The 27,615-nt window shown below is 42.6% G+C and overlaps 2 protein-coding genes across 3 annotated transcripts; one reads left to right on the forward strand and one right to left on the reverse strand.

Annotated features, from left to right (window-relative positions):
* Window positions 1-905: 905 nt before the first annotated feature.
* Window positions 906-18,703, reverse strand: LOC127353348 (zinc finger homeobox protein 3-like). Its single transcript, XM_051382511.1, has 11 exons — window positions 18,350-18,703; window positions 14,119-15,823; window positions 13,499-14,037; window positions 13,130-13,343; window positions 12,374-12,481; window positions 11,777-11,913; window positions 11,469-11,579; window positions 9,771-9,933; window positions 4,899-9,601; window positions 4,096-4,761; window positions 906-3,971 (listed from the first exon to the last, which is right to left on the reverse strand). Exons 2-11 carry the CDS (start codon window positions 15,785-15,787, stop codon window positions 3,855-3,857), a joined length of 8,427 nt encoding a protein of 2,808 aa, XP_051238471.1. The 5' UTR covers window positions 15,788-15,823; window positions 18,350-18,703; the 3' UTR covers window positions 906-3,854.
* gtf3c6 (general transcription factor IIIC, polypeptide 6, alpha) lies at window positions 9,936-27,330 on the forward strand. 2 transcript variants are annotated; one of them, XM_051382528.1, is made up of 7 exons: window positions 9,936-9,953; window positions 17,877-17,966; window positions 24,827-24,907; window positions 25,036-25,099; window positions 26,151-26,195; window positions 26,286-26,393; window positions 26,608-27,330. In XM_051382528.1, exons 1-7 carry the CDS (start codon window positions 9,951-9,953, stop codon window positions 26,736-26,738), a joined length of 522 nt encoding a protein of 173 aa, XP_051238488.1. In that variant the 5' UTR covers window positions 9,936-9,950; the 3' UTR covers window positions 26,739-27,330. The 2 variants fall into 2 exon arrangements, with proteins under 2 accessions (XP_051238488.1, XP_051238489.1); XM_051382529.1 differs by lacking the exons at window positions 9,936-9,953; window positions 17,877-17,966 and adding an exon at window positions 24,353-24,516.
* Window positions 27,331-27,615: the final 285 nt, after the last annotated feature.

The raw sequence follows: 27,615 nt of genomic DNA on the forward strand, positions 1-27,615 counted from the left end.
CATCTCTCAAAGCCCCCCCTCCACCTTCTCTGCACACACACTCGTACCCCTTTTTGCCGCAACCCCACCAGCTGCACAGTACTCATTTGATTAAGAGGGGGAGGACAGGGAGAAGGAGAAATGGTGGGGGATCACTTTATCAGGATGACTTTCTAAGATGGCTATCATCAGCTACGAAGCTATCTCAAGCCCTCTTCTGTGTTTACTTTGCTATTGTTCCCCCCATGTATCTGTTTGTCTTTTCCCTGCAACCCCAATCAGAAGTGTTTCACTGATATGTTTCCTCTGTTGTCGCATTTATGTGTAATGGTTAAATGAATGGCCTGCTGCTAGAGAACAAGAAGCAAATACCAGTTTTTGCTTGGGATTCTGAATGAACAACGGATTCAACCACTGAAAAGTTTTACTCAGAAGAACAAAATAATAAAATCTGCTCTAAAAATCTACGCTGTGGTCTTTGAAATGTTGCATATGAAAATCTGCGTGTCCTAAATGTGCTGTAGTGTGCAATTTTCCTCCCCTCTCTCCCAGAGTCGTAAAACACATTATCATCAGGAGCAGCAGCAGAAGCAGCAGTGTAATTCATCCGAGGTCGTTAATATTCATCATATCATTTAGTCACAAAGGAAACTCATCTGGCTGAATGTCACAGATGTAATTAATGAAGTGACCCCAGAGGTCATGGCTCCATTCACCAAACGCCTTCCACACACTGCTGTGTTATACACACACATACACACACACACACAGTTGCACATCAAAAGACTTCCAGTCAGACACCCACCACCACTGAACATACAACCTGGAAAATGAAACACATTGGTATAACAGGCAGACACCCTCACATACCACTACATTCACAAAATGGATTCTCTCGGTTAGACCAAAGGGATGAGACCAGGGCATGCACCAAAGCAGACTTTATTTAGCTCAGTGGAGTATGGGAAGGGAAAGGAAGAGAAACACACACCAGTAGGGGAGAACAGGGAGAGGGAGAGTATAGAGACACACTAAACCACTGGAGCAAGACATAAGGACAGGTGCACATCACAGGTATCTTTTTGGTCATCACTATGGCAACAACATATCCAAAAAAGGAAAAGAATAGTTTTACCTACAGTAAGGATAACAGAGTCCCTTCACCATAGAGGACCCCAATATGTACATCTTACAGTCACTAAGATCAAGAGAATACGAGATATTAAATCGAGATAAAATGAAATTCAAAATAATCAGTATACAAAAAAACTGCCTTTGTGGTATTTGGAATGCACATTTCTGTACAGAAGAAAGCTCATTGGTATTGTCGTAAACATTGGTTAGTTTAAGAACAAAACATGACAGAGTTAGTCAGTCCACATCCTTTGGAAAGTTGGCTGTGATGTCAGTCTGAGTTCAGCAAAGCTGTTTTAGCTGGACAAATGGACTAGAGACATTGCAACACAGAAAGACTGACAACATACCAGTGGAAGGTTTGGGGCTGAACTCCTTCAAATAGCTATGCAGTATCTCCATAAGTATTGAGAAGTTAATGCCCCAGGCAGGTTTCTCTGAAACTGGAAGCTTGAAAAAATATTTCTGGTATTACGAAAGCCATTTTTATCTTCTGAGAAGGGGTAATTAATAGGATACTGAAAAACAAACCTGATGGAATTGAGCCCCACATATCCATTTGTTTTCACCAGAATAACACAGGAGCAGTTTATCAACAGCATCACAGGTATCATTACAGTTTGTAGTCATTAAAGCCTAGTGGTAAAGCGATCAGAGCATGCATCTTTCTACAGTATCGTTAGAAACTACAGTACATTAGCAGCAAACTGGACATCCTTAAGGGCTGAAGTTCAACACTATGGTAAAAAAGAAAGAAAAATAAACTGCAACATTTCTCCAGAGAAGTAAAACTCTTTAACCGCTATATTACAGACTGCCATGGCTCTAGTTTGGGGTTTTGGTTACAGTCTCCAGTGTGCTTATGAGAGGCAGAAAACAGTAGCTTAGATATAGGGACTCCTTCCTTCTTTAAAAACAGCAATACATCGTCAAGTAAACAGTAGCGCTTATTTTTGTAGGTCATATGGTTAAAGTATTATCACGTCTTTGGATTTTTGTCTTAAAGCATTAATTATTGTTTAGCTATTATTGTTATATTATCATTATTACAGTTAGAATAAGGACTGGTTGCAAATGAACACAGGAAGAAATGTATAGAGAAAAAGAGGAAAGTAGATAGGGAGGGAGAAAGAGGGAAAATAAATTAAGTGTACAAAAATAACATCAATAACATCCAAAGTTTTTTCTCAGCTTTGCGCAGTAGCTCCCTATCTGTAAGTGGAAAAGGGAGCTATGTCTCAATCATCCAATGAAGTCTTGAGTCAACCATACAAAAGCTAAATACTGTACATTTACCCCTCACACTATTAAACACTTTAGTTTCAATAAGGTTTTTGTAACAATCTATTACTCAGAGGTGAAAAGCTCAGATCTTTGAAATACAGAGATGTTTTTGTAGCTATCAGTAATACTTAGTCCAAGGTTAAACCATGCCTCTACTGTTTTAAAAACAGAAAAGTACAGTATTAAGATCACATTTGAAGCAAAGCCGAGTTGAGCTGTTGACCTGAGCATAGAAAGCTTTACATTAATCACATAACATTGGTCAGCCATTGGTATATTCAAATAGAACGGAAAGGCAGTAAGTCACCTTGCCTGAACATATCAAAGCTGTCATAATCTTTTCATAATCATGACACTATTATATCGAAGCAAGACAGTTTATCTCAATCCATAAGATTTATATTAAGAAACTATTACTAAACACACACAATGTAAATTTGAGTTTGGTTAAAGTTTTCATATACAGTATAATGGTTGAGTGCTATAAAAAATAGTTTGCCCGGACAGGACAAACTGGCCTTTACGCTCTGTGCTATTTGGGCTTTTTTCCACTAAAGGAACATAGAAGGTGTACATGTACAACAGAAGACTCATCATTGGCTTGTGGAGGGTGAAGCTGCATTCTAGCACCGTATCAGTCTATTGGTACTCGGCTTATCTAGGCTAGATGCAGATCTCACCCATTCACGGTACAGACGTCAACTCTGCAGTTTGTTATTGAAAACAAACATGTTGAAACTAAATCCACAGACATGTAAAATTTTGGTTACGAGCTTTGGAATCTGAGTCAGTCTTTACAAAAGCTCTATGCGAATACCTCCGTCTATTTCAAGGTTATTTTTCCATTTTTTTTTTCATCATCTTCTTCCACTGTTAACTGCTTTGTTTTTCTTCAAGTTTATCTTTTGGAGCTCTCTATTTACACTAAAATCTCTTTGACAATTTCTTTTCCAGCCTCTTACAGGCTGGCACTACATGCTACACAGCTAGTCATCTAGCACTGTCTGGTGGAGGGCCCACTGTGAGTCTGTCATGCAGACTGAGAGGTAGACTGCAGGTCTAGCTGGGCAGTGAGGTCATCATATACTTGGAGAATGCTCTTTGGCCTCTGTGGCATCTGGTTGGTTTTATCAAGGTGGTGTTTGGTTGTAGTAAGGTGTCTGACGGAACAGGGAGAGGAGCTCTTTTCAACAAGAAAGTATAGTCCAGGAAAAAGCGTTTAAGAACAATATGAAAAGAGGAAAGCTGTGGTAAAGAGGACGTGGTTTGGGCTCTCTCCGACTTTCAGTTGAGAGAGTTTGTCTTTGGGCCACTGTGGATCTGCATCTTTGGGGTGTTCAGGTTACAGGTTTGGCAGCAAAGTGGACAGGGTATATGTTTAGAGGTCGACAGCAGGTGCAGGAGGGGTTTTGGGGAGAATGTAGTAGAAGGAAGCAAAAGGACCGTAGTCTGCCTCTCTAAGCTCTGTCTCTCTCCCCTGCCCCTGCGGAAAGCTCCGCCTGCTCCCTCTCTGCAGAGTCAGAGCTCAGGCTCCTGGCCCTCTTCTCCTTCGCTCTGGCATTCTGGAACCACACCTGCAAAAAATATTTAAAAAAAAGATAAATATCACCTTTAAAATATGTATTTTTTATCTTTATTAAAGGCAGATCAAACTGTATTTTTACTGTTTTATTATTTATGAATATTTGAAAGATTTACCTGTACCACACGGTGAGGCAGTCCCAACTCCTGGCCAAGTGCCTCACACTCATGTCGGTTGGGGGTACGGTGGCTCCTGTAGAAGTCTCTGAGCTGGAGTACCTGGAAGTGGCTCATCTGTGTCCTTTGGCGCTGCTGCTGATGGTGGTGATGCTGCAGAGTTTGTGTCTCACCCCAATCTGAGCTCGGACCCCCAGATCCCTCAGGACTAGGAGAAGCTTGGTCAGCCATACTGGAACCCTCCTCACATGGGTAGTCCTCATCATCTTCGTCATAATCATCATCCTCCTCTGGGTTGTTCAGATCAGTGGTTAAAGACAAAGATGTCGCAGGTGGCTTCACAGTTAACTCTTTGTTGCTAATGACATAGCCATGGTTTGGGATAAGGTTGGAGGAGACAGATGGGCCTGGCCTGTCCATGACAGATGACATAGCCATCCCAATCTGCCCATTAGATCCATTATTCATCGATAAGTTGTAGCCTGCTCTTTCAGCCTCTGCCCAGTGGCGTGACCTCATATGGGCATCCAGAGCACTCTTTACCTTGAAGAGAGCCCTGCAGAATGGGCAGCGCAGGTGGTTGAAACCCAAGCTAAAACTGGATCCTGGCCCCATTGACCGGAACTGTCCTTTTCTCTCTCTGGCTCGTGTATTCTGAAACCAGACCTGTGAAGGTTAAAAGTATATTTTAAAATTCAAGATACATAAAAGCATTTAGTTATTTTCAATGCCTTCCTTTCTGTCCCTCTCTCTCAAAAACATTTCCTTCACACATATTCAAACAACAAACATCCATTAAGTACCTGAACCACACGTCTTGTGAGGCCTACATCGCGTGCAATGCTTTCCAGGACTCCTCTGGTAGGATTAGAGTCCAAGCTGTAGCGCTGATACAACACTTCTAGCTGTTCTGGGGTGATGGTGGTTCTTTGACGCTTATCCCTTCGGTGCTCCTCGTCAACCTCTCTACTGCTCCTTTGGCCTTCAAAACTGGTCTCTGGCATAAGCTTTGAATTCTGCTTCAAGGGTGTCAGAGAACTTTGAGTGAGGCTGGTGAGGCTATTATTTGAGTGATCAGAGAGTGTGTTCTTAATTTGTATGCTGTTTAAGTGTGAAATCATGGGATGTGTGGGATTAGGGTGCATCTGGGACATAGCACCTGAAAGCATTTGACTGGCCATCAGGGTGTGGTTGGGATGCAGCATCATGTAAGGCATGGTTCGGTCTGTGAAGCCAGAGTGGAGAAATTGGACTTGGGTTTGAGCTGCAAGGAGGTGCCTGGTCTGATGCTCTTGCCACAGCTGGAATGTCGGCAAGGATACTGGACAAAGACTGCACTGGAACTGAGCCTGGGTTTGGGATTGGAGCTGTTTTTTTGGCTGAGTTTCAGTCGATAGGCCCGAGGTGGCATCAGGTAGCCGAATGTGGCTTGTTTCAGACTCTGGAGCAGCAGGGAGGCTGGGTGATGTATCAGTAGGCTTTTCAACAGCTTGATCAGAAGGAGAGTTGTAAGTATGCCCCTGGCTGGAATGAGCCGTGGGTACTGTTTTTTGGGAAGAGGAGGAAGAGTGAGGGTGGGGTCTTTCTGAAATACTTTCTGACTGCATATTGGGATCAGGTTGTGGAGAGGACCCTGTTTTCATGGCCTGGACAATTTCCTTCTGCTGGATGTCTACATCTGAAACACTGTTTTCAGTTTGCACAAGAGCTGGGCTCTTGCTAGCCGCAGGAGAGACTGCTTTATCTTCTTGTTTCCTAGTAACAGGTGTTGGTTCACCTTTGGCTGTTGGATGCTCACTTTCTGTGCAGTGAGTGGAAGAATCAAGGACAGGTGAGTCAGGGTTGGTGTAATACTCATAGGTCAGATCCATAGAGTTTTCATTCTGAGATTCTCCTTGGCCTTCATCACCACAGCTGTTATCCTCATGATCATCATCATTCTTGTAGCAGCTATTTCTCTGTTTGTGAATGTTGTCAAGCTGGTTCTTTCCATCTAATTCATCGTCCGTCCCCCGGTCTTGACTTTTGCGGGCTCTCTGTCTTGCGTTTTGGAACCATACAACAATGACTCTGTTAGGGAGAGATAACATCGCAGACAACCTGTCATATTCTTCTTCCCTGGGGTAGGGAGTGGCCTCAAACATTGTCTGCAGGGTCTCCAGCTGTTGCTCCGTGAAACGGGTACGGGAAGAGCGTCGGCCCCTATGGGGCTCTCCTCTCTGGGGGTCTGTTGTCTGCGGCTGTTGGAAGGTGTTGGCTGGATGACCCGGAGACAATGAACATGGGGAAAGTGTCAGAGGCTGGTTTTGTACTACATCCTCTCTGGTTTCTTCCAGGGCTGTGGTTGGGGGATTATTAAAATTGTAAGGGGAATCCTTGTCTCGCTGACGCTCTTTAAATAGCGTATTGCGAAACCAGTGTTTGATGACTTTATGAGGCAGACCAGACAGAGCAGACATCTTGTTGACCTCTTCATCACTGGGGAGGGTGTTAATATCAAAGTTTTTTCTCAGAACAGTAAGTTGTTCCTCAGAAATTCGTGTTCGGGTTCTCTTACCCTGTTGTTCAAGTATTGTTGGGCTGACTTGGGGTTGCTGTCCTGTTTGGATTGGGCTGTGTTGGGATGGTTGACCCACCAGCACAGTACTGAGTTGTGGAGGCTGACCTTGCAAAGCTGGGCTGAGCTGGGGTTGCTGGGCTAGCAAAGCTGGACTAAGCTGTGCCTGTTGCCCTAGCAGCGCTGTGTTGAGTTGAGATTGATAGAGTTTTGCCAACTCAGGATTCATACTCGAGTCTAACCAAGGTTGGGACTGTAGAGCCACAGACTGCATCACAACTGAAGGGAGGAGTGGTAACTCCACAGGAAAAGGTAGGGGGGGTAGAGAAAGTTTAGGTAAAGTCAGTGGGGGTAAAGGAAACTGGGGCATGGAAAGAGGAAGCATAGGTATTTTAGATAAGGTAGGAGGTATGGACTTGGCTGGGGATGTGGTTTGAGAAGTAGCTGAAGCAGATGTGCTTGGGATGGGTGCCTCTTGTTGTGAAAAATCTCGAGGTTGAGATGGAAATTGAGGAGAAGGTGGTGCAGTGGCAGCTGGTGTTAGCTCTGTAGTTGGAGTGCATGTTTTGGTTATGGGGTCTGAAACTGAAGGTACAGGTGAGGGTGCAAGGGTTTTAGCTTGATGCTTAACTGGTTCTGGTGCTAGTTCTGATTCTGAGGATGGGACTGCAGCTTGGGTGCAAGTTGTCGGATTCTCTCCAGATTTAGGCTGTGTGATAGGGTACATCTGGTCATACTGCAGCCTGTATTCTCTGGAAAACCTCTCCAGTGTAGCAGTGGGAAAAAGCATTCTGTGAATGTACTCCTGGTGGCTTTTTAAAATCAAGGCATCTGAGAAAAACTTTCCGCAGTCACTACACTTTTCTCCTTTTCCACAGCATCCTTTTCCCTTTGCTTGCTCTTCTATCTCTCCATTGCCTTTGTTATCCTTCTTACAGCCTCCCATCTTTTGATCTCTTTCTTCTTCTGAGCACACATCCATCTTGTTTATATCAGAGAACTCTTGTTTATCTGGTATCATAGGAGTTGATATCTGCTGCTGGTGTCTGTGTCTACTTTGTATATACTGCAGTGCCAACTCATAGCCATAATTCTGCAGCAGGGCTCTGAGAGGCTCCCCATTTACAGCGGCATAGGGCACTCTGGGAGGAGGACACTGCAACCCAAGAAGATTAAATGAGGAGGACGGAGTTTCTTCCTTCTGATTCTCATTTTTAACAATAGAAACAAGCATTTCTTCTTTTTCTTCCTCAAGACTAGAATTGCTCTGTTCTCTTTCTGTCTGGATGATGGAGGAGCCACTGCAACCTGCTTCAACCTTGGCTTCACACTTCATATGGTCCTTTGGTTGGCTAACAGCTGAGTTTGAACTTTGTCTCTGTGTTTGTTTCTCATCTATTAAGGGCTGAGACTCGCTTTTAGCCTCTGCCTTAACTTGCTCTTTTGGGAAGGTGTTGGCAGATACAAACTGACTCAGTTCTGGGATCTTTACAGCTAACTCTGGGTTAAACTGCATGTCCCCTGACAAGTAAAAGGGCAGAAGAAGTTGCTGCTGCAGAGAGAGCAGGTTGTCTGTTGTTAGGGGGAAGTGGAGATTCTCTAGTCCTAAGGGAAGGTGCTGTATCAATTGGGACTGGAGCAGAGCTGTGTGTTGTTGTAACTGAGCTTGGGCCTGCGCCTGAGCCTGGGCTAAGTGCTGTTGTTGTATTAGCATTAGCTGGTTTCTTGATGCTAGAAGCTCTGCCACTCTCTTTTTAGTGTGCTGGCTGTCAGTTGGGTTAGAGAGGGTTGGCTGAGCCTCGGCTGCTAAGCCTAGAAGTGAAGAGGTTGAAGAGCTTACTACATCTGGCCTCTTGGTGAAAGAATAATTCTTGGATGTTTCTTCTCTGGTGGTGGCAGCCTGAATAGCGGTATTGTGGACTGACCCTGGAGCCGCTACACTAGATGCTGGGGTCTGTGGCGCTGAGTTCTGGGCAGCACGAGCTCTAGTCTGATGAAGGACAGAGCGAAGATGTATGTCCAGTGTGGAGCTCTGGCTATAGCCCACTCCACACAATCGGCAGCGGTAGGGCCTTGAATCTTGCCCACGGGGAGCCTCGGGGGCAGCAACACCTGTACCAGAGTCCTGCAGGGCTCGTCTGGCCCGGTGGAGATGGGACACAGAGTTATAGTGGACCAAAAGAATTGTTTTCTGAGTAAAAGATTCAGAGCATATGGTGCATTTATAGGGCCTAGTTGGATCCAGATAGCGGTCCATTGTGGGGTTAGAACTCTTTTTGACAAGAGAGCTGGAACTAGGTTCTGATATAATCTCCTCATGTGGCCCTGGCTCAGTTAAATCCTCCTCACCTCCATCAGCTTCACCAACCATGTCCTTCTCTTTCAGTTGAACTTCTTCTTTTGGTTCCGCCTTTCCCTCCATGCCTAGGGCTTCTTCCTCTATCTCTTCATCCTCATCTTCTCCTGCTTCTTGACCCACTTGAGGTGATAAACTAAAGTCTTGTTGAACTAAACTCTTATTATGCTCCATGTATTGCGCGGTATGAGGTGGTAATAGTGTATTCTGCCCCTGTGTGTTGTCCAGCTGTGAGTGTGTGTTCTGCATGTGTCTCTGCAGGGCCTCCTGACTGCGGCATTGTCTAGAACAGAGGGGGCACTCTGTCGCCGCCCTCATGGCATGGTACTGCCAGTGCAGCTGGAGCTTCTCCTGAGTAGGGAACGCCAGGCTGCACCTGCTGCAACGAAACCGGTAACCATGGCGATCAGAAAGAAGTGGGGGATCGCTGGGTGGGGAGGAGGGCGGGGAAGAGGGGGAGAACTGAGTTGGGGACTGAGGAGCCAGTCTGCCATTGGAAGGGTGAGTGGTGTTGTCTTCTAAGGGTGGGGTGAGTAGAGCTGTGACATCTTTGGGTGCGGCTACATCTCCCTCAGTGTTTTCCACTGACATACCTACAAAATGCATAAAAATAGTGATTGTGAATTGAAAATTATTTTACATTAGGCCAACGAGACAATGTGTTTTGAACGACTGACCGTGACATGGTTAGGTATTTAGGATTCTTTAATTAATCTTAATTATCTAAATTGTGGTCAGTTTTATCATGCATTTTATACCAACCTTTGTTTTTCTGTGAATCAACTGAGGCAATTGAATCAGCATTATAGGAACAATTTGCATTGTTATCTTTGTTGTTTTTATTTTTCTCAGTATCATCTGTGTGCAACTCTGTCTGTGGTTCCGTCTGCAGCTGAGGCTGCTGTTGTTCCATGGATAGTGTGACCTGGAAGAAAAAATGTTATGGTCTGTCAGCTTTAGTCTTTTTTTGGTTTTTTATTGGCAGTTACACTCAGTTTTATCTTACCAATTCACACAAAAAGAAATATGGGATATTACCATATTTTCTTAATCCAACTTTATGAATAAAACATGTTTAATTGTACAGCATAATAGCAAGTTAATATCAAGATGTATAAACATGGAGTGTGCCTGCACACCCTGTCCTAATATCATAAAACATTAAAGTGTGAATCACTAAGTGTATCGTTACATCTTGCACCTGCCTGCCCAGCAGTATAGACAGCAAGGCACATGAATTTGGTGTAATAAGTGTATATGGCTGAGATATGTGGGTCTGCCCTTCAGCTCCTACGACACCCTCGAACATGCCCCAAGGGTTTAATAAAACTTTACTGAGCTGAATAATGAATTTATTTAAAATCATTCTTCATATAGAAATCGTCCATCTCCACAGCTTCAAGCACTGAGGCGAAATACTATATCTATGCGTACAGCTAGCTACCCTAAGGAAAGGACAGACAGCTAAAGATGAGATTTACATGACAAGAGTTTTCTCTGCGTTACAGCTTCATAAGAGAGAAAGAGAAGAACAACCACGCGCACACACACACACACACATATACACATACACACTGCAGAGAAAACTGAAGGTCAGGCTTAATCTAGAGAGCGTAATTGGAAAGCAAGGTACATAATGGCCATCATCACCTCAGTCTGAATTAATGAACCTCAATTACTATCAGAGAGAGTGAGGGAGGGGTAGGAGGGAGGACGATGGTGGGGGGTCGGGGGGGGTAAGGGGTGTAGAATATGAAAAAGAGAGGGAGCAGGGAGAGGGAGGGAGGGAGGAAGCATGGGGCAATGAACAAAAAAACTGCTTCGGAGGAAGAGAGTGAGTAAGGGAGGGGTAACGCATAAGAAATTGAGAGAGAGCTTGGGAGAGACAGAAAGGGAGGGGCAGGTACAGAGATTGCTGAATAGGAATGATAGGAGTAGCTAGAGGGGGGAGAAAGGGACAGCAGAGGGGAGAAAGGGTGAAAAGCAGTCAGTCAAGTGGAGGCGAAGAGCGCAAGAGACAAAGGCCACTTAGCATACGGGCCAGGGAGATGGAGGATGGTGATGTGGATAGATGACCAGTCTTTGTTAGTTGGAGAGACACAGTAAAAAGCATGGGGGGCCCATTTTAGCTTGACTGCACTTCTGGTAATAGAGGGCTACTTAAACATGCATTATAGAAAGACTGGCTTTTCCCTCACTCACTCAGTCAAACCCTCGCTCTTCCACTCTAAAAAGACGCGCATACACATACACACAGAATGCACGGCTGCATCAAAGATGATAGCGGGGAGCTACTTAAACATGCATTAAAAAAAGCGCTGCCTTTCTCTCTGGTGCCTTCTTAATGGAATTGTCTCCCTACATTTCACTCTCCCCCATCCCCCATCGCTTTGCCTTCTCATTTTCTTTTGCTTCCTGACAAACGCAAAATACAACAAATACACACTTGCATACACTTACTGTGCTGATGAGCTTGTCTACACAGTCCTGCGCCACACTGTGCACATGTGTGAGATGCTGTTGAAGGTGTATGTATGAGAGTTTAACCTGGCACAAAGGGCACTGGACAGTCTAAAAGAGTGGACAGAAAGAAAGGGAAGAAAGAAGTGAGAAAAAATGGCTGATCAGGTGTTGAATTAAAAGAGAGCAAAAATGTGCATGAGTTGTACACAAGCAACTTCCAGATATAGAACTCTATTGTGTCAGTTGCTACATTTTATATACACATGGACATACTTAAATTATTCAAGTGTGTGTCAACTGCTTACCTGCTGGTTCTCATTTTGCTGGTGTATTCTGGGGCGTTTGGTTGAGATGGAGTTTTCCATTTCCTCAAATCCAGAGGATGGACGCTTGACTGGGGGCAATGACTCCCTCTTTTCCTTTTCGTCCCCCCTAGTTTCTCCTTCAAGTAAAAATGTGTATGATTATGTTAATAGATTGATACTGACTATGTTATTAACAATCTGTATGTATTAAAAAGGTCCAGTGTGTAACATTTAGGAGGATCTATTGTAAGAAATAGAATATTATATTCACAGTTATGTTTTCATTAGTGTCTAATCTGCTGAATAAAGGAATACCTTAGAATGAGCAGTTTTTAACTACAGGAGAGCAGGTCCCTCCATGGAGGCGGCCATCTTGAACCACTATGTTTCTACAGTAGCCCAGATGAGACAAACCAAACACTGGCACCAGATAGGGCCGTTTCACATTTTTTGTAAAATTTCACACCCACCGTAGTTTATCCTATACCTTTGGAAGACACAGTGGTATTCAAATGGCTGCAACTACACCATAAGATGCCACTAAATACTACACACTGAACCTTTAATTATAATATGTTGTAGAATAGGTTGCCATACCTGTCTCCTCAGAAATCTGCTTTGCCCCCAAGTTACATGTGTCTTTGGTTGTGTCCAAAGGACCAGTGATGGCCTCACTGGAAGTTTCTATATCCTCACTGAGCTCTCCTGGGAGGGGACAAGACAACAATTATGTTATACAAACATTATGCTTCGCACAATATGTTCTCACAAACAATCAGGCTAATTGTAGTTCCTATTATTCTCTAGATAGCATCCTTCAAAAAGACCAATGTCTTTGGACCACACTCCATTCTTTTTGCTTGCCTCCATACACTATTGATCAAGAATTGATTCTCCATTAGATTCTCCTCAGAGGTGGAGTAGAGGTAATATGGACTTACAACACATCAGTTCACCTCGATAAGTCTTAATCCACACATTGACAAATCACAGGATACACTTAATTCACAACTGAAGTGTTGAACTACTCATTTTAGGTGTTGTGCCAGCAATCCAGACAATGAAAAAAAACAGATTTATCTTGAACAGACAGCAGACTGGTGACTAGCCTCCACCTCCCCCATTCTTGTTCAGGGGATTTGTATTGGTCCATTGATTAGCAGGTGCTAGTTAGCTGTTGTCAAGGGTTATTGGGGATATAACAAGGATGTGTATTGACTAATCAATTTACTTGATCAATATCTCAGCAAGATCCATAACTCATTTTGTATCTCTTTTCATCTTAATCCCCTGTCTGCTCTTTGATGTCATGCAACATGAAATGAAATACACCCACACAGTTCATATTCTCACCTGTGTCACCATCAGGGCTTTTCCTAATGGTAAAAATGGCTGCCAGCTCCTCTCCACCCATTGGCTGCAGCTGTAGTAGCCCTTCCCTCTGCTGATGGGTTGGGGTTTGACTGTGTTTCAGTACTTGGAGTTTAGAAGAGGAGGAGTGGTTGCATAGGAGACAATGGAACAGCCACGAACCTCCATCAACCTCACCATCATACTGCTGCAGGAACTAAAATAATGAGGTAGAAAGGAGAGAAAGCAAGACAATTATTATGGTTGGACAATGGTTCATGAATCTAGTCTGGTTATGATGAATTGTTAAATACATTTTTGTTTCAAAGTTGCTTGCAAAGGAGTTATTATTATTATTGAAAGTGTACTGACTCTGTAAACCCGGACGCTGGCCTCATGGTGGGAACTGAGGGAATGTCCTCGTAGCTTCTCCAAACTGCTGGTCACATAGTCACACAGGTTGCACCTCAGCTGGACAGGGTTGCCCTTAGCAATAAGGGCGGCCCCCTCCTGACCCCTGTTTCCACCCTCCTGGAGGTGAGCAGCAAGCTGGTACCGGGTACGGTGTCTGTCAGTCTGGCAGTGCAAGGAGAAGTTAGCCCTCAGCGGGGTGGTGTAGCCACACAGCCTGCAGTGACAGCCACCAGCGACCAGGGAACACCACTCAGACTGGGGCAGAGAGCGGGGGGCGTTCAGGTGCTGCTCCACAGACTCCAAGCTGTCGGACGAAAAGCAGGAGCAGACAAGGCATTGAAACACGCCCTGGGAGAGGGGTCCAGTGGGAGACATAGATGGGGCTGGAGGGGGAGAGGGGGAGGGGGAGGGAGAAGGAGTCAGCGTAGACCCAAGGGTGACTGGCTGTTCTGCAACTTGTTGACTGGTCAGTCGCATGTTCAGGGAGAGCTCGGCACCTAAAACACAGAGAGAAACCCTTTAAGAATGTACACATTTTTCTTTTTTATTGGATTACAGCAATGTGATGCATTACTCACCTGTGTTTTGTAGGTGTTTGAGCTGCGGGGCAAGGCTCCGGCAGTGAGACAGATAGTAACCTCTCTGAAGCCGGAGCATGTTATGTGTGTGTTTCTCGCTGGTGGTGTGTATGCGCAGGTTGCGGGCAATGCTGGTCTCGTAGTCACACACATCACACCGCCATCGCTTACCATGAGAGTGTGCAGGTGCTATGAGCTTGGTGGGCTGGGGAGTTGGCGTGGGAATAGAGAGTGGGAGCTTGTATGCTGGCTCATCCACTGCATGACCGTTGGAGGAGCTGCTATTGTTGGTAATGTGAGGAGTGTGCATTTGACCATTAGAATGTCCCCCATTTTGAACGTTATTAAGGTGTTTATCTGACTGCATGTGTATGCTGAGGTTGCCTTTCGACGAGGTAGCATAGTCACACACCTCACAGCGGTAGGGCTTGTAGCCACAGGCGTAGGTTTCACCACGGGCCAAGCGAGGATGGGGTTTCCCCGAACTGCAATATCCACACACGTCTCGTGTTCCACCACCACAAACACACTTTCCCCCGGAGGCGCCACACACACACTGGCCACCCGTCTCTGGATGTTTCTCTTTCATGTGGACTTGCAGTGTATGTTGAGACTTATAGTGCCAGTTACACTTGGGGCATTTCAGCGTCTTGCAGGAATTACGTGAGTGCATTATGGTCATGTGACTAGTCAGTGAATTAGGAGAGAGGTCTTGGTTGAGGTTTTTAAGGACAGCTTCTTTCTGTTCTTCTTCTTCTTTGTCTCTCTCATCATCTACCTCTGTGTCTAGCTGGCTGTCATTTGGTTCTGGAGCTTTGGCACCATCTCCATTGGAAATGGAAGAGTGAGGAACCCCTGCCGGCCCATCATCCTCAGCAGGTGTACTGGCAGGCTCCGTACCTGCCAGTGGAAAAGCCAGAGTAGACTGCTGGGATTTAAAGCTCTGAGGAAACCCAGAAATCCAGCCCTGATCTCCATTAATGTCTTTTACCTCTGTCTCGCTCAGCAGGGCAGAAGAGGATGCCGGACAAGTGAAGTGCTTTGGAGAAGTGGAAAGAAAAGGGGAGGGCTTTGGAGAGGTGGAAGGAGTGGGGGAGGGCTTTGGAGAGGCGGCTATTTTGCTGTCGAGTGTGCCACTGGCCTTTGCAGTGCTGGAAGAAGAGCTGTGCTGGCTCTGTTGAGGTAATAAAGAACATTTGGATTTGGTTTGGCTTTGGTTTGAGATGGCCTCCTCCTCTTCCTTCTCCTCCTCACCGCCTCTGCTGCTAAGGGCTGCTGAGAGGCCCCCTGTAACTGACGCCTCTCCCACACCTACATGCACCTCCCCTTCTTCCTTCCTTTGCTTCGACAAATGTCCCTCCCCGAAATCTTCCTTCATCCCCTGCTTTTGACACGCTTCATTCTCCTGTGAATGTCGGCCTCCTTCTTTCTGCTCACCTCCCTGGGTCTCTTCTCTAGCCTGGGACCCCTCTGCGCCCTCCTCCTCCTGCTGCTGAGGCAGGGTCAGGGGCTCTTTGGCAGGGGCCATGGCTGAGGTATGAGAGGATGACCCCTGCTCAGGAATGACCGCCAGGGTCAGGAGAGGAAGAGATAAAGCCTGGGGACTGAGGTCAGCATCTCTCTCCTCTCCTCCCCCTCCATCCCCTCCTCCTCCCTCACCGCTGTCCATACCAGAGGCTACAGCTGCCACGCATTACTACCCCACCTGTGTGTTTCAGATACAGAGAGAGAGAAGAAGAGACAAGGACAGACAGATACAGAAGAAAAGTGAAGGGAAAAAGAGGAGAAAATAAAATACATGAGTCATGTAAATAGTATTGCATAACAGTGGAGGCCATCGATTACAGTCCCTGGATAGCATCTGTTCAATACTGCCTTCACAGTGCGCAATACAGAGGCTGGTTACTCAGGGGTTAGCGTTAGCCCTTAATGGGAAAATCAATAGCATGAGCGCTAAACTAGGTAGAGGAATGCGGGTAAAGGCTACGCAGGAGGTCTATAATATTCCTCAGGGGATAGGATTAAATAAAGAACTGAATGCTTCTGAGCTAAAGGGCTTCCACTAAATTGCCACACTTAGATAAAAGAGGATAAAAGAACAGTTTTTAAAGCCAGTGTATCCGTCTCTACATCTTTTGTGGTGTATTAGTGCAGAGATAATATTTGGGGAAACGGCATCTCTGCTGAGCACGAGCCATTTTATAAGACACAGTACAAACACAGGGGATAAACACAACATCGTAAACACCTGAAAAATCGAATTTAGTCCAAAATATAGCAAATACTTTTGCAAATCTTATACAATTTTTGTTGCGATTTCAGACGGGTGTTGCTGACTAAAACCTGTGGTAATTTGTGCAGCAATAGTTTGTGGTGTTGGTATTCAGTGTATTTTATTTTGACCGCTCCTGAGTATGTGTATAATATTGTGTCTAATATTGTGCCCTGTGTTGTCTTGCACACTATAAAACACACCATTCACATACACACCAAAGCAGTGATGTACATCAAAATTATGAATCCCTTCTTGTAATTTAAGTATTGTATTAAGTATTGCCATTTTTGTCAATAGTGGTTAAAAAAAACATTTTAAATTTAAGTTTAAATATCTGCATTTCTTTTAAGACTACATTTATTTGGTTTTAGAAAATAAATGTTTTGAATTAAACTAGCAAAGGGCTATGCCATTTTATTATACATGAATGACCATCAACATTTAAGTTTATCATTCAAATTTAAAAAAAAGATTCAGAATCACCAGCAAAATCATGCATCAACCCAAAGAAAATAAATCAGGCCTATCCTCTTCTTCGGTTTCTGACTGACAGATGGATGCCAGATGAGACAGATACATCTCTCTTACTTTGAGTGTGTCCCACAATCTCATTACTGACCTTTTTTAATCAAGGAGAGACCTTAATGTACCCTTTCACCTTCTCCTTCAACCAACCAACCCCTCCTCCTCCTCCTTAAACACCCTCTCTCTCCCTCTCTGCTGTAGCCACCCCCTCTCCCTTCTCTGCACCTTAAAGATATATGGCTCATATCGGCACTCTGATAGTGCTTTAATGTACTGTGTTTATGTCACAGGCCACAGACCCTTGCCCACTGCAGCTGTCCACTGTCCCACTCTGGATATAGCGCTGAGGGGCCGAGCCTGCCTGCCAGCAGCTGAGAACAGTCTCTAATCTGATAAAGATTTTCATTTACACTGCAATCAATAACCTGGGTCTATTGGCAATGTAACTATTTATACAAACATTCCTGGCTCTATATCGATCACAAGTGCGGGAAACCATCATTTAACAACGTGTGTGTGTACATCTATGTGTGTGTGTTAATGTGTGTGTACATCCTGTTGTTCACTGCAATTCTGATAATGTCAATTAAGCACACACACACACACACACACACACACACACACACACACACAAAACACCTGAAATTGAATATACTTATTAGAACTGTTTGAAGGTATTAATGCACAGGACATCTTTGTTGTTGGGTGTGCATACTGCAGATTTTGCAATGTAAAATGATGTCCAAATATCCAACAAAAAGTGTGTTCCCTGAATCACTATCTTAGACTGGTGTGTGTGTGTGTGTGTGTGTGTGTCTGTCTGTGTCTGTGTGTCTGTATCTGTGTGTGTTAAGATTAGAGAGAAAGGAGAGACAGGGGTGTGAAGGGGGGGAGAAAGGGACAGAGAGGAGTTCTGTGGCTATACTTTAGGAAAATGCATTTTGTTTTGTCATTATAGGAGCTGGACAAATACAGTTGGACATGGACAAATACTGTTTTGAACCCACGAGGACCCTATGGAGCACACACAGCCTACACCAACCTCAAGGTAATGCCATTAAGCTGTATTTTGCATTATTCTGGGAGCTATACCAGCGGGGTTGGTTGGAGGATACCGGACGGGCAGCGACTTGAAGTTCACTCCCCGTGTCTGTGTGTGTTGTCAAGCCACTGACCAACATTCAGCCTCCAGACTACTTCAGCCTTTGTTTACAGTGGATCGCACCGTACCACACTCCGATTCAGCCAAAACCAAAGAGTGATCGCGTTCACTATCCAGTAACAGGTGACTCAATGCACAAGCAGAGCAACAAAAGCTTGATATTTCTTGCGAATTACACACTGCACTGACCAAACACCCCCACCTCCCCACTGGCGGGTTGCTCCTTCCCACGTCCCTTTACTAATATCGTAAACAAATGGCAGACTTACATTTCTGCAGCGGCTCTGGTACAAAGCTCCGTACGCTGAATGTGTAGTAGTCCAGAAAACAATCGTATAGAGAGCCCACTCATTCCTTATGAATGATCCTCTGCGTTTTTACGGAGCCAGGAGGAAAAACGGGGAGAGGGAGAGAGAGCAGCGGGGTCCGAGTTGTTACCAAACAACAGTGTAATTAAAGCTACATATAGGCTGTAGTAAACAGAAGATGGGGGACGGAGGGGTTTGTGCGAGCTCCAGAGGTAGAATGAGTTCTGATCACTGTGGGGGGAAAAACACTTGGCTCTTTATTCCTGCTAATTAGTTTCCTTCAAAAAATGGCTGAGATTACGCCCAGTGCGCATGTGCGTAATTGCGCAGACACCGCTAATTAGCCCGTTTGGATCAATAGGATTCCGCGAGAGAGAGAAAGAGAGAGAGGGAGGGAGCAGGGAGGGGGAGAGGCTACAGGGGACGCAGAGAGAAGACAAGGAGATGAGAAAAATATTTTTAAAAAGTACGAGAAATTACTGTTCAAATGTTGAATTTGAATTACAAATAGAATATCGGGGGTGAAAAATTCCAACAATACATTTCAGATGGATATTAAGCCAAATCCCATCTGATCTGTAAATGTAGAAAGAAATGGATATCGCTGAAAAAATGTTCAGTTACACGAAAAATACATAACAAAATACCACGAAGTACAATAAAGTCAAATTAAAGTCAGTATTGACTAAAAACAGACGCATTTAATCCCAACAGGGCTTTTTAGAGGAATATTGTGATGCACGAAAATGCGACACTATCACCGTGATTCACCACTGAGGACCACAAGTACACTATAAGGCCCTGGAGGATATTTTCAGGAGTATTATATTTACTGTTTGTTTGAGATAAAGCATGGGTTAGAAACTCTAATGTAAGCGTAATGTCTTAGACTTAAATAGCATTATTAATGAAATATTTACCTTTCTTTGTGATAGCCCTGCTTGGGTTGTAAAAGTTGGAATCGCAAGGTTTTGCCAGACAAATAGTCACCTCTAACAAAGACAATCTAAAAATGAATGTTTAAAACAAAGAGGAAAAAAGTCACATCTAAATATGCTTGAATATGAAATCATTGCACCCTTGTTTGTGTTTGGACTTAGGCTGCAGGTACTGCGGGCATTCATTTGTTGGTTTATGTTCTCAGTTTGGAAAGCAAAAATATATATTTAAGCTTAAATGGATGTGTCCATTTCTATGTTTGTCATCACAGAAGACCTTTAGTTTTTTTTTCCTGCCCCGGCCGTCCGTCCCATCCTCGCCACTCGGGTCTATTGTTATGATAATACTATTGTGAATTTCACGCTGGAGGTGCAATCTGTCGATCGTCCATATTTTAGAAGGTGAAAACTGCATTTATTTGTAAGATCAAATTATATCTTCTTCTTTTTTTTTTTTACTTTTTAAGGCTTTACCTGTCAAAGCTGACCCCGTCCTTATTTAAGGATTGTATGAATAAAACATTTGAAAGGTATGAAAGCCTGCACTGTTACAGCAAAAAGTCCTTATGTAAACAAAAATAAAGGTAATATTATAGTATCACCATAGGATGTAAAAAGAGCTATTGCATTACCTACAGTAAGGTTACTATCAGTTCAGTGTTGCGTGAAACAACCGCACTACAAGGCCATATCGGAATAGTACATGAATATTAATGATATTTCGTTATGTTGCTTTGGACTGCACTGACGTTTTGATTTTGTTTTATCTTGGTTTGCTTTGATTGTATTCTTGCATTAGTGCAACTGTAAATATGCAAAGGATCGATACACTGGCCACTGAATTAAGTGTCAAATGATTTTGGGCCTAGTTTATACAACATCCAATAATTACTTTACGGTTTGAAAGCAAAGTGATTGTTTGTATGGCACATGCCACCAAGCAGAGGTTGCAGTTATCACAGACATAAATCAGAAGCTGTTTTGTTGTCTTACATTCATATTTTCTGTTGTTGCTGTGGCTGCAGTTAGGACGGTGACAATTTTAGGTTATTTTATGACCAAAAGACAATGACAGTGAATGGTGATATAATTTTAGTCCATATGTGTCACTGCAGTGTGTGTGTGTGTGTGTGTGTGTGTGTGTGTGTGTGTGATTTAAATAAAAAGAATAAAAAGTTAAAATATTAATTGAAGCTAAAGCAATATGGGGATCTGTTCATCCTAACATGTGCATGCAGCTGTAGAGAATTTACAACAAATCAAATATCAGATGTTTGCTTCCTTCGAACACGTGAAACAATAACCTGTGATAAGATCTGTGATGTTCAGGAAAAAACATTCAAAATCGATTTGGCTCAAAATAATTTTGCTCTGATTTTAAACCAAATTATGTAGCACCATAAACAAATGCTCTTTCACATGATAGTGCTGTGTTGCCAAAATAAAATGCTTTCAAATGATCCCTCATATTATTTGCATCGCAGGCTTTTGATGTAAATTTCTCTTTGAATTTGAATTTGCAATTGCTTTTTATATTGGCCCCCATTTAAAACAATGAGTAGGTGAACAGCCATACATTTGATGTCGTCTACGGCTGTGTGCGAGGAATGTGTTATATAATGTGTGTTTGTGGATCACAATTAATATACACGGAAAGGCACAGTCCTCTCAAAAGCAGAAAGTCACATTTTCAGAATATAGAATAATTATCATGATTGGTTTAAATGTATGCCTCGAGAAAAACTTATATATGATGTGAGAGGAGATGCTCTCCTTGACTGGCACTGTTCATTTCCGTAGTGATAAATATAGAATTCTAATATTTTACCAGTAATAAAGCTCTCTCTCACACACACACACACACACACACACACAGACAGGGTCTTTTGCATACACACTCAAACATTCACAGGCCGCACTGTAAAACGCACCATTCATACCATGCCCTCAGGTGTGTGCCAGGGGTTGTTGTTTTCACTGTAATATATAGTTAGCCCTTCCACCAATTTACCCTGTCAGTGCTAATGGGGCAATTAACCACTGTGATACCCCCCAGGCAGGAGGATAGCCAAAAGCTCCCCAACTCCAAACTTGTCTTTGTGACATTTATATGACAAAATGTGGGGGAAGCTGGGGACCCATCTGACACCTTGGAGGGTCCTTAATGTCACTCCCTCCCTTGCCCCCGCCCCCTTTCTGCCCCAGGGTCTGGCACTTTGCAGGAAGTGTAATACATCATGTACAGGAAAGGCTCGGGCCTTGTCCGGGAGGGAGAAAACTTTGTACTCCAATGGGGCAACTTTGATTAACACACTTAGTCTACTACACACTGATTATGAATGTAAACTAGCCTTTATACACACAAACACACTTCCATGCCAACATACTCCAACTTGACCTCTCCCTTCACTTAAGCCTTTTTTGGTGTCTATGAGTCCCCTCTATCTTTGTCTCTGCTCACATTCCCCCTGTCTTTCTTACATCCCCAAGGAGGCAATAACCTCCCTAGCAAGTGCTTCCCCTTGAGCCGTTGTCATAGTAACTTGTGGGCTGGTCGACATGACAACCCCACCATGGTCCAGAGATAGATGATAGGCCAGAAATGGGGAGGGAGAAGGCACATGGGGGATTTGCACCCCCTTTAATTTGGTTTGCCTGATTCTGATTCAAAATGTGTTTTTTTTCCCTCCTCTCTCGAAGGGTGAGGCTCGTTCAGCATCAACCTGCTTTACATTTATACAGGTATTTACAGCCTACAAACACTGCCGGCCGCAGAGCAACTACACTGTTACCTGCCTTGCTCTACGGCGTCTGGATGGACATTGTTGAGGGAGAAAACAATATTTCTCAACCTCCTTCTACAATGCTATTTATACTAAAAAGAATTTAATAGTAAAATATGAATAAATTACATATTGTGCTTTCCCCCCCCCCATCTCTACAATTGATCTGAAAAACAGTAGTCATTTTCTTTTTAACCAAAATGCGTATTGTAAATTGTAAGCAAACCTGTGTGTTTTTACATGTTTTTGTCCTAAACCAGCAGTCTGCTATTTACTGTTATCAACAAATGCAGTTGGAGGAAATGCTGATATTCAAAAGCCCAGGAGCAAAAAGATATCTATGGTTATGGTTACACAACGCACACCTTTACGCTCAATTCTGATTTATGGTTCACATCAGATTTTTTATTTTTTTTTGTCTGGTTGTTTACATAATTTTATTTTTATTTTTTTCAAATGTGGCCTATATCAGATTCCAATGTTAACAGGTCCTGAAGTGACCTGCTTGATAAATATTGATCCGCAGTGACGTAAAAGTCACATGAATTCTGATATGACTGTTCACACTGAGCTCACATTGCAAAAACAAAATCCAGACCAGTATATGATTTTGACCACATACGGAAACCCCCGTCTTCTCGTCTAGGACTCCATTTCCCAACATCTGAGGACAGGACTGTAACTGTCCCAGCACCATTTTATTTACTTTATCATACCATGAATAAAACAGGTTCGGTATTACTGCAATTTACTCCATCAGTCTGTTAAACACGCTGTCCGTAGAGGATTCATGGCTCCTTCTCAAACAAAACATTTATTGAATAATGTAAATGTGTAAAAGGCACTACACAATAGTAGCCGATATTTGTCACTTTGCACAAATACATTTCACTTATTTATTACATCTTCTATTTATTACAAATGTCCTGTTTTTCCAGTGGGGTGGTCCTTCAAGTGGAGGACTCGGGGAGAGGAACCATCCTCACTACAGACGTCCTGAGCAAGATGATGAATCACAACCAGCTCCAGGTGTGCTGCCCCTCAGCTGCCCATGACCCCCGTGTAGACGGTAGCAAACAAAAAGAGATATTGCCTATAAAGATCAATAAATCAGGATTATTTAATTCATATTAAAATATATCAAATGTTTTATATAGACCAAGTATACATATAATGCCTTAATAGAACAGTGTACATTAAGTCCAGTCACATATTTTGAGGGGAAAGATATAAAAAACAACCAAGATAACTGAGTTACACAACATTTCACCACTCATCCAAGAGGCTTCGTGATTGTTGAAGAATTCCCCGGCTTTAAACCTCGATCTCCAGAAACTGCAACACAACATTGGTTTGAGTTAAAATAAATATATGTTGTTTTGCCCCAAATTGAATGCCATAAATAAATTAAATACAGCAGAATTCCCCCGAACCCTTCATAAAAACCTCTTTGATGAATCGGATTTAGTTTTTAATTATTTAGTATTTTACTTACTACCTTAAGGATAATAAATACTATCTTGCAGGTGGATTTTTTGCCTTTGATGTGTGTTGTGTGTGTGTGTCAGAAATAGGTTTGTTCTGGCTCTAGCATACCTACATGCCAGGTTACAGAGACCTTCAAATTCACTCCTGTACAATAACTGCAGTCTTTGGCAAAGCAAAACTGAAAAAAAACACCACTTCTCCCCACACACCAAGCTACACGGTTTTGTGCTTCATATTTTTTTCCTTATCGTGCACTTTGATCACGAGTCAGTCGTGTCTCTCATCTGGCCTGTGCGATTGTTTCCTTTTTTATTTTGGATATTTGCTGTTTTTAGTTTTTTTGTTGCCTCTGCCTTTGACAGATGAATTTCCCCTTGGGGATCAATAAAGTGTATCGTCTCATTTCATCTCATCTCATCTCATCTCATCCCCTCAGCCATGGCCTCCTGCAAGGAGAACATTAATAACCTTAATGCTAGATGTAGATGAGTGTTCCTACAGGTAGCCAATATTTAGATCCAATCATACTCGACCATAAGTAGAAGGAACAGATAGATGGACAGACAGATAGGTGGAGGGAGGGAGGGAGGGACAATTGTTATTCATGCCATTTCCAGTTCTCATTAAATGGCTTAACCGCAAAACATGGCAGTAAAACTGAGCAACAGCGCCCCTCGACGGTCTGTGCTCGCAACTGAAAACATGCACACACACACACACACACACACACACACACACACACACACACACACACACACAAGGCCTCTCGGGCACCGTACATTCGCGGAAGTTCTCAAATCATTATTTACTAGAAAAGCATGGGGAGATTTCTCCGGCTAAATTTACACTTTTACCGTTAATTCCTGATATTCCCGTTTATTCCAGGACTTTAAATATGGAAGATGAATGGGAAGAGGAGGTACGAATACACAATTAGTATTTGCGTTTAGAGCTACAGCACAGCGGTATCAGTGTTAGCTTAATGTGGCTAACATGTTAGTTAAGTTACCCTGATGAAAGGACTAAATGACGACTGCTTTAACTAAACATTATTGTGTTAGCTTACAAATTGGGGACGAACGAGTTTTTTTTTAATCGTGTATTAATACTGGTTCCTTATGTGTTACTCCCTCCTGGCAGTGTAAATAGTTCACTATATTGTAATGAGTTTTATTTATGCTTTTTTCACTATTAAAGTTATCTCTCCTGTTTCTGTCTGTTGTGTTCAGGAGCAGCTTGTCGTGGTGGAGCTTTCTGGTATTATCAACAACGACTTTCTGTCCAAATGTCGAGGCACATGCAAGATACTGGTGAGTTTCAGATGTTGATGCTTTGTGGTAAATAAAGGGAAGAAGCCTGGGCACCGTGTATGACATTAACATCAGTGTAGGTGTGTCACTGCAGCACTTATTGAATCGGTTTTGTCTGTGTGTTTCAGGATATTGACAGCGAGAAGCCCATGATGCAGGTTGGACAATATGTGTTTGCAGGGGAATATGAAGGTAAGAATAAACCTGAAAGGTGTGTGTATTCAATAATCTACCACATCTGTGTATGAAGTTATATATAGTGGGAATTTAACTCTTATTTTTATTATATCTTTATATATATGTGTGTATATATATATATATATATATATCTTATTTTTCTATTTTATTTTTTATTTAATGTGTATTTTTTTGTATCTATTGTGTTGTGTTGCATCTTGAGCTGCTGTAAAAAGCAAATTTCCCCAGTGTGGAAGTCTTATATTAACTTATCTTAGCATAGCAATACTTGCTTAAGCAACTCGTGCCTGCTGTTAAAATAACTCTCCTCCTTTCCCTCTTCCTAAAACAAGTTGTCATGTAGGGAACATGTGACCTCCAAAGAGTCATTTTCTACCACTGCCACTGATTGACTTTTGTGGTTTCAGTGATGATGAAAAGCTCAAACTGCCCCTTCAAACCTCTGATGATCATAGTTACAACAGCATTACTGATATCTTGTTTTGCAATAGAAGGCATGGAAATAGGGGCGTATTTTTAAGATAAGATAAGATAGACTTTATTGATCCCACACTGGGGAAATTCACTCGCTACAGCAGCTCCAGACACAACAGATAAGAAAGTACACGACATATAATAGTATAATAGAAATAGAACTGAAAAATACAGGATATATAATGAACATAGAATCAGAGTTGTATGTACACTATATACAGCTTTTTCTACAGATGTGATTGATACGGAATATTGTACAGGTTACAGCAGGAGGTGTAAAAATAAATAATTGCACAGGACAAAATATATACATACAGCAGTATATCATATAAATAGGCTATAGATAGGGCTATGAATATACTGCACAGGTCTATGTACTAGCAATGTGTGCTTGTAGGATTTTTAATAGATAGATAGATGGATAGATACTTTATTTATCCCGAGGGAAATTCAAGAACATAATAAGCATTATTAGTCATAGTAGTGCTGACTACTTTTACCAGCACAAAAGAGCCTTATAAAACGTAAATGTTAAACAGAAATTTTACTTGCTATCCATCCCTCCTCAAAGATGCTTTGGGAACGTGTGTGCTGTTCGAGGAGGGAACACGTAAAGGTAAGGTTCTCCATAAATATATTATAATCAATGTTTACTGTTGTGTTTCAGTTATTTTTGCTTATTGTCCATTTTGATATATGTCTGCAGGAAGAGCAGACAGTGGTCCAGAAATCAAGTACATGTGCCACACTGTGAAGAAACTGATGATGCAACGAATCTTCCTCACTGAGAAGAAAGAGGGTGAAACTGGCACAGGTCAGCCAGAACAGCTCACTCACTCATATGATGCAAAAATCTGTTGTCTTTCTTCTAACACAGTTGATATAACTTCTGTTTTGTGGCACAAACTTTAATACACAATGGCTTGTTCAGACTAGCTTGACCCTTTTTTATATATATATATATAATACAGCTTGTTTGCACAACATGGTTAAAACCCTGTAAATGCCTTTTTGTGACGTCCTTGCAGGAAGTGGTGATAGTGGTGAACAACAGAAGGACACAACCTGCCCGTCTAACCAAGAAGAAAACGCTACCCAACAGGAAGAGACGGATGAAGACATGGACAATGCAGATTTGGAAGAGTCAGCAGTGGACTGAAACCTTTTACAAGTATAGAGACACTAACATTTGTGAGGCTGTGAGGGAGTCGACAGTTGAATTTATACAGCTCAGCAGTAATAAGGAGAAGTGTCAGTATTACTGAAAGTGTTGCACACATTACTACCCCAGAAACATATGATGACTCTTCTTCACTGAGTCCCAGAATAAGTAAATTTGTAATATTTGATACACAATATAAATATGGATAACGTCAAGTGAAAACAGGCACTTACAAATGATCAAGTATTCCTTTCAGATACACAAAGGAGGGGTCTTGGGAATGGCAGTTACAATGGTGGGCGCTCTCGGCTTAGTAGCAGGAAGTCCTGTTATTGTGCTTTTCAGATATCATCAGTTTTTGCTTCCACTGATCACGATGTATATTATATACAGGCTGGGAGGGAGAGAAATCAGCTTGAGCTGTAAGGTTTATAGTAGAGATGTGCCCATTGGACACAATGAGTCATTTATACATTCAAAGAAGTGAGAAGAGTTGTGGACTTTAAAATATGTATTTGAGCCAAAATAAATAAAAGTGTTTCATTTGTTGCTCACTGAAAACATTAAAAACTATCTTTATTTTTTTTAACGTGGATCTGTGTGATTTCTGTTTATATGGTATTTCTTCCATAGAAGGTGTGTGCGGGTTTTTGCATTCAGTTGCAAGATCAAGCAAAATTCATATAACAGATAAATTAAGAACTGTAATGTTATTAATTAACTTCAAAATTAATTAATTTAATTTGAATAATAAGCGGAACAAGCTCTCCTGTCCCAGACACTTAAGTTTTATGAATGAACTAAGTTTTGTTGACTTTGAGGACGTGGCGGTTCTCGGCCAATCCAATCATCGATGTCCCCTTCGGGTGGACCA

This window comes from Dicentrarchus labrax, unplaced genomic scaffold, assembly GCF_905237075.1.
Source record: "Dicentrarchus labrax unplaced genomic scaffold, dlabrax2021, whole genome shotgun sequence".
Lineage (NCBI taxonomy): Eukaryota > Metazoa > Chordata > Actinopteri > Moronidae > Dicentrarchus > Dicentrarchus labrax.